Below are 17,728 nucleotides of genomic sequence, written 5' to 3'. Positions count from 1 at the left end.
TTAAAGGGAGAGGGTCTTGCTCTGTTGTCCAGGCTAGCGTGCATCATAGCTCATTGCAGCCTTGAACTCCTGCTCAAGCGTTCCTCCCACCTCAGCCTCCTAAAGTGCTGGGATTATGGGCAAGAGCCACCACGCCCAGCTAAAAGTAGTTTTAAGAGGCAAAAATGATGGCATTGAGTTTATCAAGACAAATAGGAAAGGGGCAACATGTGGTTGTTAATCACTCAGTAACTCCTGATACTTTACATCTTAACGTTTTTATTGGGTTTACCATTCTTTTAAATTAAATTTGTAAATAATAGCTTTAAAACCCAGGTTCTTTAATATATGTAAATAAGAAGCAACTTTAAATTTGGAGTTAATCACCATGGCATTCTATTTTGTACCTGTGAATTTTATGCTTTGATTTAGACTAGGAGTTTAATTTAGGATATGTTTTAGCCATGTGTCTGAGTGCTTGATATATGCCAGGAACAGCACTAAGCTCTTAGGATATTAAGATAAATTTTATACAGTCTTAGCTTTAGGATCTCACATCTAGCTAAAGAAAATGCTTCTGATTATGGTATGTAGGGGGAAAAATTAAGAGTTTGAAAGGAGTCAAGTTTTAAACCTAGGCCCGGGAGACTATGGAACTGTTATTGAAGGATAATTTCAAAATAGTAATTAGAGAAGGGCTATCTAAATTCTTATGTAATGTGTTTTTGAATTTTTATTGTTAATTTTATATTAATGATTAAGTCGTGTGTGAAGAGTGAAGTATGTGCATAAATTATGAACTATTTTAAAACTGAATTCTGTATTATAAAGAAGAATGTAACTTGAGTGTTTAGTTTTGAATTAAACACCAAGAAAATTGAACAGAAGACCAGTTTTTTCAATAAAGTGAATGGGCCTAATTAAAAGAAAGATATAAATATAAGAACCACAGGCCGGAAGAATTAGCTATTTTGTATTAATAGGTTATATTTAGCTGGGTAACTAGTGAATGCTACTGAAAAATCATTTTTAAAAATTCTACTCTACATAAAAAAGGTACTCTTTTTCCTTATATAAAATTGATGTTTTCTTTAAAGAAAATTTTTTTTTCTTAAGGCCCAAGATTCCTACCAGACTCCTCAGAATCCTGGAATTGTACCTCGTCCCAGTGAACTTTATTACAGTAAAATTGGCCCTGCTTTGAAAACAGTTGGGCTTAGCCTGGATGTGTCCCGTCGGGATTGGCCTCTTCATGTAATGAAGGCAGTATTAGAAGAGTTAATGGAGGCCACACCCCCAAATCTCCTTGCCAAAGAGCTCTGGTCATCTTGTACAACACCTGATGAATGGTGGAGAGTTACGCAGGTATGTGCTTTGTTTTAAACTATACTCAGTATTTCTTTGGCCTGCTACCCTTCTTATCTGTCTAGTTTGTCGTCTTTCCTTTCCTTCCTCTGTCTCTCCAGACTTGGTAGTTTGAGATCCATATTTGAGGCTAATATTACAGTTATAAAGGCATGAACGTGACTGTGTCTGAGGGCAGGATAGGGAAAGAGTTAAGAATGAAATGAAAAGGAGATCCTGCCAGGCACGGTAGCTCATGCCTATAATCCTAGCACTTTGGGAGGCCGAGGCGGGTGGATCACGAGGTCAAGAGATCGAGACCATTCTGGTCAACATGGTGAAACCCCGTCTCTACTAAATATACAAAAATTAGCTGGGCATAGTGGTGCGCGCCTATAGTCCCAGCTACTCAGGAGGCTGAGGCAGGAGAACTGCTTGAACCCAGGAGGTGGAGGTTGCGGTGAGCGGAGATCATGTCATTGTACTCCAGTCTGGGTAACGAGTGAAACTCTGTCCAAAAAAAAAAAAAAAAAGGAGATTCTAAGCAAATTAACATAGGAGCAGAAAACTGAATATTGCATGTCCTCACTTATAAGTGGAAGCTAAACATTGAGCACACATGGACACAAAGAAGGGAACAACAGACACTGGGGCCTATTTGAGGCTGGAGGGCAGGAGGAGGGTGAGGATGGAAAAAATACCTGTTCACTGCCTAGGTGATAGAATAATGTGTGCAGCAAACCCCAGTGACATATACATGTTCCTCTAAGCCTAAAATAAAAGTTGAAAGGGAAAAATATTTTTAAATAAAAATCAATATTTAAATTTTAAAAAAGAAGGAGACCAGGTGTGGTGGCTTGCGCCTGTAATCCCAGCACTTTGGGAGGCCAAAGTGGGTGGATCACCTGAGGTCAGGAGTATGAGACCAGCCTGCCCAACATGGTGAAACCCTGTCTCTACTGGGGGGGGGGGAATTAGTCAGGCGTAGTGGCAGGCCCCTGTCATCCCAGCTGCCCGGGAGGCTGAGGCAGGAGAGCTTGAACCTGGAAGGCGGGGGTTTGCAGTGAGCTGAGATTACATCACTGCACTCCAGCCTGGGTGACCAGCAAAACTCTGTCTCAAAAAGAAAAGGAGAATAAAAAATTTAGAAAGTGACAAACAGGAAGGATGAAGAAAATTCTCTCTCTTTTTTTAAATGCATCATCCTGATAGTGAATTCACTAGGACCAATCAGGTGTGCAGTGTTATATAGTAGTCGTGCAGCCACCTTGAGGAATGCTTTTTATTTGTTGATTTATTTTAAAATAAGGGAGTAGGTTTTTGGTGTTTTGTAAATTTTATGTTCGTCCATGTTTGAGGGGAATTTCCTAATGGTGTTTCACCTACTGCCCGCATTTCTTTTCCTGTAGTCTTATGCAAGATCTACTGCAGTCATGTCTATGGTTGGATACATAATTGGCCTTGGAGACAGACATCTGGATAATGTTCTCATAGACATGACAACTGGAGAAGTTGTTCACATAGATTACAATGTTTGCTTTGAAAAAGGTAAAATAAAAGTGTACTTTACATTTGTGAGGGTCAAATGTTTTTTGTTGAAAGGGCAAAAATATAATGATTTTTCTTTTCAAGGTAAAAGCCTTAGAGTTCCTGAGAAAGTACCTTTTCGAATGACACAAAACATTGAAACAGCACTGGGTGTAACTGGAGTAGAAGGTGTATTTAGGCTTTCATGTGAGCAGGTATGCTGTTTTCTCTTCTACCTTTTAGTGTACTTGTTAAATGAACAAAACCTGTGGAATGAAAAACACTTCAGTGATGAAACTTGTGGCAGACCTTACTTTTAAAACTCTCCTGAAAACAGGTTTTACACATTATGCGGCGTGGCAGAGAGACCCTGCTGACGCTGCTAGAGGCCTTTGTGTACGACCCCCTGGTGGACTGGACTGCAGGAGGCGAGGCTGGGTTTGCTGGTGCCGTTTATGGTGGAGGCGGCCAGCAGGCCGAGAGCAAGCAGAGCAAGAGAGAGATGGAGCGAGAGATCACCCGAAGCCTGTTTTCTTCTAGAGTAGCTGAGATTAAGGTGAAGTCAGGGATGGAATAAGTCATTGTCTTCTTTTTGTTAATAGAGTAAACATGCTCATCAAAATGTTGAGTCAAATGGTTTCTCTAATTTTTCTGGGCAAGACTAGTGTATAATATTGAAATGGCAGTTAAATATGGGAATTTGATGTCGTCTTTTTGTTAGGCAGTTCTCCTACCGGAACACACACAGTTACATTCCACACTCCTAGGAGGTGGGTTCATGATTTGAAAAAGTATATTTCTTAATTATTGAAATGTGTTTACCAGTGATGACTGTAAGTGTTCTTTAATTGGATAGCTTTGTTTCCCCATCTGGTAGCCAGGGATGCCAATCTTGTTCTGGGTGACATTGACAACTATTAAATTAATACATGGTATTACAGGATTGAGCCTATCAGTTTCTGCCTATGTAAACTTGTACACATTAATTATCTTTGTACACATCACTCCTTTGGGATTTTGTAGAGATCTAAGTAGGATGTGCAAAATATTCTTCTGACACTGACATGTCTCGCAGTTGGCCCTGTCAGAGTCTTTCTAATCGTAGTATCTTTTTACAGGTGAACTGGTTTAAGAATAGAGATGAGATGCTGGTTGTGCTTCCCAAGCTGGACAGTAGCTTAGATGAATACCTAAGCTTGCAAGAGCAACTGACGGATGTGGAAAAACTGCAGGGCAAATTACTGGAGGAAATAGAGTTTCTAGAAGGAGCTGAAGGGGTGGATCATCCTTCTCATACTCTGCAACACAGGTTTAAAATAGTGTTGAATTCTTACTTTGAAATACATTCCATTAAGTAGGATTTTCATATTTGTTTAAAAATCAATATGGATTAGAATTGTCACAACTCACATAAATGATAAAAGCTGTCTTAGTGACTGCAACTTCAAAGTTAGTAAACAAAAATTCACTGAAATGTTCTGCTTTTATTATATTTAACTTAAATGTTTGGATGACTAATTATGGGAGACAAGTGGGTGTTGTGGTTAGAACACAAAACTTGGAATCAGAAAATCTGGGTTTTGGTTTTCTCATTACAGTTACTGTATCTGAGTCCTTATTCATTTGTAAAGTGGCAGCTACTTCATCTATCTCACTGAGTTAAGTATCAAATAGGATGATGAACTGAAAGAACCTTATACACAGCAGGTGCTCAATAAAGGGTAGTTGAATATGAAAGTGTCAAGCATTGCATGAAGCTTTCAGATTACAAGGATCTGTCAAGCATCAGTCTCTAACCTTCAAGGATCCCAAAACTTAGTAGTTTAAATTATAATGTTGTGAGCATAGTTGAGGGAATCACAGGGTCAGGAAAAAAACAGAGAAGTAAGGACCATTTGAGCAGAGCCCTCAACATGGAAAGGAGCTTACTGGACAGTCTATGTGTGAACACATTTGAGGTTAGGAGAGTATGTGTAAGAAAAACAGCAAGTAATCTTTTGGTTTCGTTTGTGTCCTCGTGAATAGGTATTCTGAACACACCCAACTGCAGACTCAGCAAAGAGCTGTTCAGGAAGCAATCCAGGTGAAGCTGAATGAATTTGAACAATGGATAACACATTATCAGGCTGCATTCAATAATTTAGAAGCAACACAGCTTGCAAGCTTGCTTCAAGAGATAAGCACACAAATGGACCTTGGTATGGGTTGACTTATTTTAGGTTCACATGTGAAACTATGAATTTTATTAGTATTGTGTTTTTGTGTAGGATTCTGGTTTGTGTTAGCTTTCAATAATAGCTGACTTAACACTGTTTTACTGTGATTAATATTGTCTTTTACCAAAAGGTCCTCCAAGTTACGTGCCAGCAACAGCCTTCTTGCAGAATGCTGGCCAGGCCCACTTGATTAGCCAGTGCGAGCAACTGGAGGGGGAGGTTGGTGCTCTCCTGCAGCAGAGGCGGTCAGTGCTCCGTGGCTGTCTGGAACAACTGCATCACTATGCAACCGTGGCTCTGCAGTATCCAAAGGCCATATTTCAGAAACATCGAATTGAACAGTGGAAGACCTGGATGGAAGAGCTCATATGTAACACCACAGTAGAGCGTTGTCAAGAACTTTATAGGAAGTAAGTTGATAGTGCTTAATTTTCTTTATTTCCTTTTGGGAGTGGGAGCAAAGTTGTATTCTGTAGCGTCAGCCTCCCTGGGCTCAGGTGATCCAGGAGTCTCAGCTTCCCAAGTAGCTGGGACCACCATGCCCCAACAAGTTTTATATTTTTGTAGAGATGGAGTTTCGCCATGTTGCCCAGGCTGGTCTCGACTCCTGAGCTCAAGTGATCCTCCTGCCTCGGCCTCCCAAAGTACTAGGATTTCAAGTATGAGCCACGGTGCCTGGCCTCAAATGTTGATTCTGTCACACTCACCAACAAGTCTTCTTAGGAAATTGCTTAAGCTCTTGAGACATTTTTATCTGTAAAATGTAAATGATGATTTCTACTCTTCAAGGTGTGTATCAGGATTAAATGCAATATTCTTGTGTATGTTGGGGGTGGTTGTGTTACAAACAAGCACCTCTTTTTTTTTTTTAAAATAGATATGAAATGCAGTATGCTCCCCAGCCACCCCCAACAGTATGTCAGTTCATCACTGCCACTGAAATGACCCTGCAGCGGTATGCAGCAGACATCAACAGCAGGCTTATTAGACAAGTGGAACGCCTGAAACAAGAAGCCGTCACTGTTCCAGTTTGTGAAGACCAGTTGAAAGAAATTGAACGTTGCATTAAAGTTTTCCTTCATGAGAATGGAGAAGAAGGATCTTTGAGTCTAGCAAGTGTCATTATTTCTGCCCTTTGTACCCTTACAAGGTGGGTTAGCAACTTAAAAATAAGACATTTCCTGTGTCTTATTTTTAAACCCAAACCTAAAATGTTTTTTACTTTCCTTAGTCTTGCTCAGTGTTACAGCTGCTTGCTTTCTTTTCAGATTGTAATTGTCTTTGGGTTTTATTTTTTATTTTTTGAGACAAGGTCTCACTCTGTCATCCAGGCTGGAGTTCAGTGTCACAATCTCGGCTCACTGCAACCTCAGCCTCCCTACTAGCTGAGATTACAGGTGTATGCCACCACACCTGGCTAATTTTTGTATTTTTTGATAGAGATAGGGTTTTGCCATGTTGGCCAGGCTGGTCTTGAACTCTTGGCCTGAAGTCATCCACCTGCCTTGGTCTTCCAAAGTGCTGGGATTATAGGCATGAGCCCTCGACTGGGTCAGTTACCTTGTTTTGTGTATACATTTAAGCTTCACCATACAGATATTTATCTCTTGTAGGCGTAACCTGATGATGGAAGGTGCAGCATCAAGTGCTGGAGAACAGCTGGTTGATCTGACTTCTCGGGACGGAGCCTGGTTCTTGGAAGAACTCTGCAGTATGAGTGGAAACGTCACCTGCTTGGTTCAGTTACTGAAGCAGTGCCACCTGGTGCCACAGGACTTAGACATCCCAAACCCCTTGGAAGCGTCTGAGACAGTTCACTTAGCCAATGGAGTGTACACCTCACTTCAGGTGAACACTTACAATTTATCTTAATATTATAAGTTTGTTTTAGAAATTGAATAGTTTTCCTCGTCTCTTTAATCCAGGGAAGCAATTTGACTTCCCCCTTTGAATGTTGTTGAAGCAGTCATTTAAAAGAAAGATCATTGTGAGATGTATAGCCATAATTTGGTTACAGTTGATACTTGTTTTTTTGAATTTTTATAGCAGCTTCATTTGTAATAGTCAAATTTGCAATCAAGTCAAATGTTCATCAACAAGTGAATGGACAAATAAAATATGGTACATCCATATAATGGAATACTCAGCAATAAAAGTGAACGACCCCTTGAAACATACAGCCACATCTATGACTCTCACAATTATTATGCTGAGCAAAGAAAGCTAAACATCCCTACTCCTGTAAATGGAGAATGTATAATGTGAGAAAAAGCAGATTAAGTGTTTACTTGGAGATGAGGGAGGTGGTATGGAGAAGCATGAGTAAGAGAGAGTAAAAAGCATCAGGAAGAAACTTGTAGGGTAATGGATATGCTGACTTTCTTGATTTTGGTGAGTTTCAAGATCATATGCAAGTACTAAAGTATACCAAATATGTTTTAAACATGCAGTTTATTATATGCAAATTATACCTTGATAGAGCTTTTTTTTTGGGCATAGAAGCCACTTATAACCACACCAAAAAGAGAATAACAATACGAATGTCACTATCAAAAATATGATTTCTAAAAATTAGCAATATTATGTACTTTTGGGCAGTTTCTTTTGTTCTTAAGGTATGTCATTCTAGGAATGTTTAATTATATGACAACTTTTTATTTTATTTTATTTATTTTTTGAGATGGAGTTTACTCTTGTTACCAAGGCTGGAGTGCAATGGCACTATTTTGGCTCACCGCAACCTCCGCCTCCTGGGTTCAAGCGATTCTCCTGCCTCAGCCTCCCGAGTAGCTGGGACTACAGGCGTGCACCACCATGCCCAGCTAATTTTTTTGTTGTTTTAGTAGAGGGGGTTTCACCATGTTTACCAGAATGGTCTCGCTCTCTTGACCTTGTGATCCACCCACCTCAGCCTTCCAAAGTGCTGGGATTATAGGCGTGAGCCACTGCGCCCGGCCCTGACAACTTTTTAAAGTCATTTGAGATAGTTCCTGAAAATTTTCACATGACTATAAAACAGAATTTAAAAAGAAAAATTTTAAAAGTAGAAACAAAAAGTTAAAAAATGATGTACTTGGCTGGGCGCTGTGGCTCACGCCTGTAATTCTAGCACTTTGGGAGGCCGAGGTGGGTGGATCACCTGAGGTCAGGAGTTCAAGACCAGCCTGGCCATCATGGTGAAACCCCATCTTTACTTTTTTTTAAAAAATGATGTTCTTATATCAATGAGTTGATGGCATAATTACATAAGTTTGCTCTTAATATATGGCTCTAAGTCTCCAAATATGTAACTTAGCTAAACTCAAAAAACACTAAAAATTTTTTTCTCATATTTATAGGAATTAAACTCAAATTTCCGGCAAATCATATTTCCAGAAGCACTTCGGTGTTTAATGAAAGGGGAATACACGTTAGAAAGTATGCTGCATGAACTGGATGGTCTTATCGAGCAGACCACTGATGGCGTTCCCCTGCAGACTCTAGTGGAATCTCTTCAGGCCTACTTAAGAAATGCAGCTATGGGACTGGAAGAAGAAACACATGCTCATTACATCGATGTTGCCAGGCAAGTGAATGCTGGCTGTACCATTTCCTCGTAAAAGAGATGGGACAGTGAGAGAAAGGGATTCTGAGCTCTTACTTTACCGTAAGTTTACTTTTAGTTTTTAGAGCAGGTATGATTACATATAAATGCTCATATATGTATCTTTTAATTTTTTTTTTCGAGACAGAGTCTCACTCTCTGTTGCCCAGGCTGGAGTGCAGTGGCACATTCTTAGCTTATTGCAACCTCTGCCTCCGAAGTTCAAGCAATTCTCTTGCCTCAGCTACCTGAGTAGCTGGGATTATAGGCATGCGCCGCCACGCCCATCTAATTTTTATTTTATTTTTAAATTTTTAATAGAGGCGGGGTTTCACCTTGTTGGTCAGGCTGGTCTCAAACTCCTAACCTTGTGATCCTCCTGCCTCTGCCTGCCAAAGTGCTGGGATACAGGTGTGATCCACCACACCCAGCCTAAAAAATTTTTTATTTTGAAATATTTATATATCACAAGAAGTTGTTTAAAAAGAAAGTGCAGGCAGGTATTGTGCACACTTCATCCTTCCTTCAGTGTTAGTATCTTGCGTACCTATAGTACAGTAGCAACATTGTGAAACCAACAGTCTGTATAGCTTACTCAGATTTCACTAGTTATACATGCATTTGTGTGTGTGTGTGTGTGTGTGTGTGTGTGCGCGCGCGCGCGCAAGTGTATAGTCCTGTCATATACATATATCCTTTTAGTGCTGTGGTTATGTACAGGTACATAGACACACAGTTGAACATGTTTTTAAAGTCATCTTCTAGAACCCTGTGGAGGCACTTGAAACAGTGTATTTAGCTAACAGAGTATGCACCTCACTTCAGGTGAATACTTTTAAATTAATTTAAATATTATAAGTTTGTTTTAGATTGAATATTGTATTTTTTGTCTCTTTAGTCCAGAAAAGTAATCTGACTTTGGATCTGTAGAGTTTGGGCAGTTCCTCCAGACATGCATTGTATTCAGAGCTAAGCCCTGAGCTCCTTTGTCCCTAGTGACTCAGGGCCTTTTTTCTTTGGCATTCTGATATCTAATTCACAGAAGAAAGTATAATTGAGAGAGTAGAAATGAACTGTAGCACCGTTTCCTCCCATGGGAAATTTCAAAGATACAAGAAAGTAGAGAAAATAGTCTCATGAACCCTGTGTCACCACCTTTGGTAATTATCTGCCCTGGGTCAGTCTGTTTTAAATTTACTACCCTAATTATTTTGAAGTAAATGTTTTTTCATTCTTAACTATTAATAATGCAGGAAGTAGGCCGGGCTCAGTGGCTCAAGCCTATAATCCCAGCACTTTGGGAGGCTGAGGCGGGTGGATCACGAGGTCAAGAGATCGAGACCATCCTGGTCAACATGGTGAAACCCCGTCTCTACTAAAAATACAAAAAATTAGCTGGGCATGGTGGCACATGCCTGTAATCCCAGCTACTCAGGAGGCTGAGGCAGGAGAATTGCCTGAACCCAGGAGGCGGAGGTTGCGGTGAGCCGAGATCACGCCATTGCACTCCAGCCTGGGTAACAAGAGCGAAACTCCCTCTCAAAAAAAAAAAAATGCAGGAAGTAGATATGTAAAATATAAATTTATTTTTCTTGAATGTTGTGCCATTATTTAACAAAAAAAGTAGCAATAATTCCTTAATGTGAATTATCCTGCATTCAGAAATTTCCTATTTCTCATGTTTCTTTGGAGTTGCTATATTCATAGAATAAGAGAAAGAATATAATTTTTTTTTCTTTTTAACAGAGTCTTGCTCTATTGCACAGGCTAGAGTACAATGGTGCCATCTCAGTTCACTGCAACCTCCACCTCCCAGGTTCAAACCTTCTCCTGCCTCAGCTTCCTGAATAGCTGGGATTACAGGCCACTGCGCCTGGCCTATTTTTTTTTTTTTTTTTGAGACGGAGTCTGGCTCTGTTGCCTAGGCTGGAGTACAGTGGCATGATCTCAGCTCACTGCAACCTCTGCCTCCCAGGTTCAAGCGATTCTTCTTCCTCAGCCTCCCGAGTAGCTGTGACTATGGATGTGCACCACCACACCCAGCTAGAAAAAGTATAATTATTAATAGCATAAACACATATCAGCTAAGTATGATTTAGTTTATTTCTAGAACAGCTTTGTCATATAATTTTTAGCAGTATTTAAGAAGTTAAATGCTAGATCTATACATCTTTCTTTTTCCTTGAATTTCAGACTTCATTTTGTCTCTCTTAATATCCTAATCTGGGTTCCTTTTATCCTCATGCAGAAGAATGTTCGCCTAAATGTGTGCTTTGGTTAACAAGCTTTGTGCCTGGATCTATGGCAGCCTATCTGTGTCTTGTTTCAGAGAAGCTTTTTTTGAGTAATCTCAAGTAAAATCTTCTCATACTATCTTACAGCTCTTTTCCATGAGAAATTATCTGGTAGCTAAACAGTTTTAATTCTCTTTAAAAATTCTTAATAGTTCAGCCATTTGGAATAATTTCTCTATGTGTGTGAGATAAGAAATAGTGCCCGGATATATGAGTGCTATGTAAGTCTTAATGATAATGTCAGGGGTGAATTTCTGAAGACCTTATATTCAAAATGTGCATAAATAAAAACCAGACAAACCCCAAGTATAGTTGCTGGTATCGTATGTTGTGGTAATAATGCAAACATACCTGGTAATTTGCTTGGTTCCCCAGCTTTAGAATTGTGTGATTTCTGACATTTTTCAATATGGGATTTTATATTATTTCACATTTTGTGTGTAAAGTGAGACTAATCATTCAACTTTGCATAAAATTTAATGATATAACCATTGTTAATAATGAATTGGAATCATTGAAACCCTATTGTGGTGGACGTGAAATACCATAACTCCTTCTTAATGCCAGAAAGCTTTCTACACTTCCCATGTAGCTGTGAGATATACTGAATTTTTATGTTCTGACCAAAGGCTTTACTTTTCAGCAAAGGTTTTTAACTCCCTTTGTTTTCCTGTAGACTACTACATGCTCAGTACGGTGAATTAATTCAACCAAGAAATGGTTCAGTTGATGAAACACCCAAAATGTCAGCTGGCCAGATGCTTTTGGTAGCATTTGATGGCATGTTTGCTCAAGTTGAAACTGCTTTCAGCTTATTAGTTGAAAAGGTAAATGTGGACTTGGATTTAAAAATAATGCAAGTGTAATAAAATAGTTGTTCTGTATGTGAAGAGTGGGGAAGTTAACTTTGTTTTCTTTCATTTATGTAGTTGAACAAGATGGAAATTCCTATAGCTTGGCGAAAGATTGACATCATAAGGGAAGCCAGGAGTACTCAAGTTAATTTTTTTGATGATGATAATCACCGGCAGGTGCTAGAAGAGATTTTCTTTCTAAAAAGACTACAGACGATTAAGGAGTTCTTCAGGCTCTGTGGTACCTTTTCTAAAACATTGTCAGGTAATATAATACCTTTAAACATGCTAGCTTTAGTTATAAGGCACTATGGAAGGGGGCAGGGTAGAGCAAGCTTAATTTAATTATACATTCACGACATCTTAAATACTATAAATTAGCACTATTACCTTATTTCTTCATGAAATTCTTTATAAGAAAATTTTGCTTTTTGTAGGATCAAGTTCACTTGAAGATCAGAATACTGTGAATGGGCCTGTACAGATTGTCAATGTGAAAACCCTTTTTAGAAACTCTTGTTTCAGTGAAGACCAAATGGCCAAACCTATCAAGGCATTCACAGCTGACTTTGTGAGGCAGCTCTTGATAGGACTACCCAACCAAGCCCTCGGACTTACACTGTGCAGTTTTATCAGTGCTCTGGGTGTAGACATCATTGCTCAAGTAGAGGCAAAGGACTTTGGTGCCGAAAGCAAAGTTTCTGTCGATGATCTTTGTAAGAAAGCGGTGGAACATAACATCCAGGTTGGAAAGTTCTCTCAGTTGGTTATGAATAGGGCGACTGTGTTAGCAAGTTCTTATGACACTGCCTGGAAGAAGCATGACTTGGTGCGAAGGCTGGAAACCAGTATTTCTTCTTGTAAGACAAGCCTGCAGCGGGTTCAGTTGCATATTGCCATGTTTCAGGTAAGTGTTTTTCTTTTTTCGTTTTTGAGACGGAGTCTCACTCTGTCACCCAGGCTGGAGTGCAGTGGTGCGATATCAGCTCAGTGCAACCTTCACATCCCAAGTTCAAGCGATTCTGCCACAGCCCCCTGAGTAGCTGGGATTACAGGTGAGCACCACAATGCCCAGATGGTTTTTGTATTTTAGTAGATACAGAGTTTTGCGATGTTGGTCAGGTTGGTCTTGAACTCCTGACCTTGTGATCTGCCTGCCTAGGCCTCCCCAAAGTACTAGGATTACAGGCGTGAGCCACCACGCCTGGCCAACTGTTTTTCTTTATAATGTGTTTTTCCTCAAGGTAGGAAACTTGAAAAACTGGGAAAATTAATATAGAATAATACAAAGAATTTTTTTTTTTTACTGCCTGAACTGATGCCAACCCAATGCAAATGCAGCATAGCGTTTTGGCACTCTCTTTCCAATGATACTTCGCTTCTCTTCTGTATAGCTGAGATCATTTAGCCTTTATGGTTTGTGTTCTTAGCATTCCTTTCCATCAGGGCTGTATAATAAGCATGGTCTGTATTATTAAATATTGCTTATGAATACAGTTTTTTTGGCCAGGCATGGTGGCTCATGCCTGTAATCCCAGCACTTTGGGAGGTTGAGGTGGGTGGATCATGAGGTCAGGAGTTTGAGACTGTCCTGGCCAACATGGTGAAACCCTGGCTGTACTAAAAATACAAAAAATTAGCTGGGCGTGGTGGCCAGTGCCTGTAGTCCCAGCTACTCAGGAGGCTGAGGCAGGAGAATTGCCTGAACCCAGGAGGCGGAGGTTGCGGTGAGCCGAGATCGTACCACTGTATTCCAGCCTGGCGACAGAGCGAGACTCCATCTCAAAAAAAAAAAAAAAAGACAGCCTTATGGAAAACAGTAAAATTCCTTTGAATTTTTAAAAATCTGAATGCAAACTCAAATCACAGTGTATAACTTTTAAATCTTATCCCAAATGTCCCTTGGAACTTCTGGGATCACCACTGCAACATAATAGATGGCTTGAGCCTCTTGCTAGTTGCCTGCTACTTTCTGTCACTTTTAGGTTCTGTGTTGAAACAGTCCTTTGTTCTGTTACTGCTGCCATCTTTTTTTTTTTTTTTTTCACCCTCCTGTTCAGACTTTGTGCTGGACAACACCCCCACTCCACCTAAACAGGGTCGCACTCTGTCACTTAGGCTGGAGTACAGTGGCATGATCATGTCTCACTGCTACCTTGACCATTCCTTGCACCTCAGCCTCCCAAGTAGCTGGGACTACATGTGTATAGCCACCATGCCTGGCTAATTTTTGTGTTTTTTGTAGAGATGAGGTTTTGCCATGTTGCCCAGGCTGGTCTTGAACTCCTGGACTCAAGTAATCCACCCACCTTGGCCTCTTTCAAAGTGCTGGGATTACAGGTGTGAGCCACCAAATTAAGCCTGCTCTATATTCTTAACTAGAGATTGTCTTTATAGGAGATTGTATATTAGACTTTTACACTGACTACTGAACGTTTTCAGAATTCCTATTTAAATGTTACATGGGCCGGGCGCGGTGGCTCAAGCATGTAATCCCAGCACTTTGGGAGGCCGAGGCGGGTGGATCACGAGGTCAAGAGATCGAGACCTTCCTGGTCAACATGGTGAAACCCCGTCTCTACTAAAAATACAAAAAATTAGCTGGGCATGGTGGCGCGTACCTGTAATCCCAGCTACTCAGTAGGCTGAGGCAGGAGAATTGCCTGAAGCCAGGAGGCGGAGGTTGCGGTGAGCTGAGATCGCGCCATTGCACTCCAGCCTGGGTAACAAGAGCGAAACTCCGTCTCAAAAAAACAAAACAAAACAAAAAAATAAATGTTGCATGTTAGTGGTCCAAGAAGTTTATCAACTATGCTCCACCTCAAGAAGACTTTTCACCTGGATGTGGTTTTTTTCAGAGTGTGTCTTTTCTGTTACTTTCCTCTGGTCGCCTCCCATTGGCTGCAGCAGGGATTTTTTTCTCTTCCCTCCAGTCCTAGGTTGTACCTCCCTTCCCTTATTTATCTAAAGGCTTTTTCCTGCTGATTTTGTTGCATTTATTTTTCTTTGAACAGTGGCAACATGAAGATCTACTTATCAATAGACCACAAGCCATGTCAGTCACACCTCCTCCACGGTCTGCTATCCTAACCAGCATGAAAAAGAAACTGCATACCCTGAGCCAGATTGAAACTTCTATTGCAACAGTTCAGGTGTGTTTTGTTACATCTTCCTTTCTCACATCTTCCTTCTAAAAATAACCAACACCATTATTGTTAGTGTTCTGTTGTTCAGTGTGTCTCTGTGTGTGTCCTTGGCTTCCAAGCCAGAAGAGCATAATCCTTTTGACTTTGAGTTTTAATTTATGTGTGTGTGTGTATGTATTAATGTATATATACATATCTTCTTTTTTGAGACAGAGTCTCGCTTTGTTGCCCAGGCTGGAGTGCAGTGGCACTCTTGCCTCACTGTAACCTCTACCTCCTGGGTTCAAGTGATTCTCCTGCCTCAGCCTCTCCAGTTGCTGGAACTACTGGCGTACACCACCATGCTAATTTTTGCATTTTTAGTAGAGACAAGGTTTCACTATTTTGGCCAGGCTGATTTGGAACTCTTGACCTCAATTGATCCACCTATCTTGGCCTCCCAAAGTCTTGGGATTACAGGCGTGAGCCACCACACCTGGTCTCTTTTTTATTTCTTACCCTCCAAGGTAACTGAATCTTGTAACAGGTATATTTTGAACCAGGAGTAGAAACATACTAAATATCTTAGTTTTTATTTTATTTTATTTTTTTTGAGTTGGAGTTTTGCTCTTGTTACCCAGGCTGGAGTGCAATGGCGCGATCTCGGCTCACCACAACCTCCGCCTCCTGGGTTCAGGCAATTCTCCTGCCTCAGCCTCCTGAGTAGCTGGGATTACAGGCATGTGCCACCATGCCCAGCTAATTTTTTGTATTTTTAGTAGAGACGGGGTTTCACCATGTTGACCAGGATCGTCTCGATCTCTTGACTTTGTGATTCACCCGCCTCGGCCTCCCAAAGTGATATCTCAGGTTTTTAATGAATTTGATAATTACTGTGCCTTAATTCATTAAGGAAATCTTGGTGATTAGAAAAACTTTGAATACTTAATTTGTTTTGTGAAATGCATAGAAGTAGTTCTATTTTGTTTATTATTGTACCTAAGAAGCATGGGCATTTCTTATGTTGTATAGATAATGGAATTTTGTGATGCCTAAGGCAGCAGAATATTTTTCTGAACTATTATTTTTGACTGGATATTGAAATTTAAATATATAATGCTTCTTTTTATATATGAGAAACTGGACTTGAAGGTTATGTCTTTATATTGTCTGTCATTTATACTTCACGTACTCGTAGTAACTGACATTTTTCTGTTTTTGTAAATTAATAGCAGTGTAAAATCAAGGTAATCACTTCTGTGATATTTTAAAGTTTTGCAATGAAGCGTTTTTGGAGCTCTGTTCATTGAAGATTAAAATAAGCTTTCTCTACAGTGTATTGGTCAGAGAGAAGATATGTTTTCAACTTAAAAGAATGAACTCTTCCTTTTTATGATTTTAGAGACATGGATTGAAGGAAAGTAGAGGGCAGTGGGGAGAGAAAATGTAAATGCCTCCATCTGAAATGTTGAATAAATAATCAGATAACTATGTTACGTGAAACTTTCCTTGTCATGATAATCTGGATGGATTTTTACCATTATTCATAGACTTGGCCAGGCATGGTGTGGTTCACACCTGTAATCCCAGCACTTTGGGAGGCCATGGTTGGTGGATTGCTTAAGGCCAGCCTGGGCAACTTAGTAAAACCTTGTCTCTAGAAAAAATACAAAAATTAGTTGGGCATGGTGGCGTGCACCTCTCGTCCCAGCTACTCGGGGCTGAGGTGGGAGGATAGCTTGAGCCCAGGAGGTGGAGGTTGCAGTGAGCCAAGATCATGCCACTGCACACCAGCCTGGCAATAGAGCCAGACCTTGCCTCAATAATTTTTCTTTTTTGTCTCTACAAGTTAGTAAACAAACTTAGGAATTGGTGGAAATCTAATTTTTGTCTTTCTTAAGCTAAAGTATAAATGGAGGGCTGCTTGTGGTGGCTATAATTCCAGTACTTTGGGAGGCTGAAGTGGACAGAACACCTGAGGTCAGGCATTCAAGAGCAGCCTGGCCAACATAGTGAAACTTGAGCATGGTGGCGGGTGCCTGTAATTCAACTACTGAGGAAGCTGAGGCAGGAGAATCACTTGAACTTGGGAGGTGGAGGTTGTAGGGAGCCGAGATTGTGCCACTGCACTACAACATGACAGAGCAAGACTCCATCTCGAAAGAAAAAAAGTATAAATGGATTTTCTTACAGATAGCACGTAGAGCTCAGTGAGAATTTGGCATAGCAGAGTTTTTATTTTTTAAAGATCATTTTATTTTAAAATGAAAGTGAAACTTCCTTCTGTACATTTTAAGATAATCTGAAAGCCAGATATGTTTGGCTTTAAATGTTCAAAGTGAAATCAAGGTTAATTCAAAAAGGTGATTGTTAAAGCTTTTGTTTTCTGAATTCCACATGTCTACCCTGGTTCTTTTGAATCTTTATTGTGTTACATAAAATACTGCACAGATAGAAAGTAGAGAATATCATATACATTAAGATTCTGCTGACTTTTTATAGGAGAAGCTTGCAGCACTTGAAGCAAGTATTGAACAGCGACTCAAGTGGGCAGGTGGTGCCAACCCTGCATTGGCCCCTGTGCTACAAGATTTTGAAGCAACAATAGCTGAAAGAAGAAATCTTGTCCTTAAAGAGAGCCAAAGAGCAAGTCAGGTATTGTGACTTACGTGTACCATCTTTGCATTCACTTACAGGATTAGATGAGTAGCTGGAAGTTATATGTGGGGCAACCAGGGGAGCTTGGGAGCCCATGTTCTGGTTCACAGCACTGGGAGGAGGGACTGACGGGCTTTTCAGGGCATGC

General features: G+C 40.3%; 1 protein-coding gene across 3 annotated transcripts in view; it reads left to right on the top strand.

Annotated features, from left to right (window-relative positions):
• SMG1 (SMG1 nonsense mediated mRNA decay associated PI3K related kinase) overlaps positions 1-17,728 on the top strand; it is a 113,712-nt gene that overhangs the window by 82,701 nt on the left and 13,283 nt on the right. For all 3 annotated transcript variants that reach the window (XM_078344780.1, XM_002755938.7, XM_078344781.1), the window contains 15 exons: positions 1,096-1,344; positions 2,733-2,871; positions 2,956-3,065; positions 3,188-3,406; positions 3,969-4,159; positions 4,876-5,048; positions 5,197-5,476; positions 5,944-6,216; positions 6,680-6,914; positions 8,405-8,631; positions 11,620-11,770; positions 11,873-12,062; positions 12,235-12,704; positions 14,812-14,949; positions 17,425-17,577. In XM_078344780.1, coding sequence (XP_078200906.1) covers positions 1,096-1,344; positions 2,733-2,871; positions 2,956-3,065; positions 3,188-3,406; positions 3,969-4,159; positions 4,876-5,048; positions 5,197-5,476; positions 5,944-6,216; positions 6,680-6,914; positions 8,405-8,631; positions 11,620-11,770; positions 11,873-12,062; positions 12,235-12,704; positions 14,812-14,949; positions 17,425-17,577 — 3,198 coding nt within the window. The remainder of the gene's footprint in view (positions 1-1,095; positions 1,345-2,732; positions 2,872-2,955; positions 3,066-3,187; positions 3,407-3,968; positions 4,160-4,875; positions 5,049-5,196; positions 5,477-5,943; positions 6,217-6,679; positions 6,915-8,404; positions 8,632-11,619; positions 11,771-11,872; positions 12,063-12,234; positions 12,705-14,811; positions 14,950-17,424; positions 17,578-17,728) is intronic.

The sequence above is a fragment of the Callithrix jacchus genome, chromosome 12 (assembly GCF_049354715.1).
Source record: "Callithrix jacchus isolate 240 chromosome 12, calJac240_pri, whole genome shotgun sequence".
Classification (NCBI taxonomy): Eukaryota; Metazoa; Chordata; class Mammalia; order Primates; family Cebidae; genus Callithrix; species Callithrix jacchus.
The sequence above is the reverse complement of the archived record's forward strand: the minus strand, read 5'-3'. Positions and strand labels throughout refer to the sequence as shown.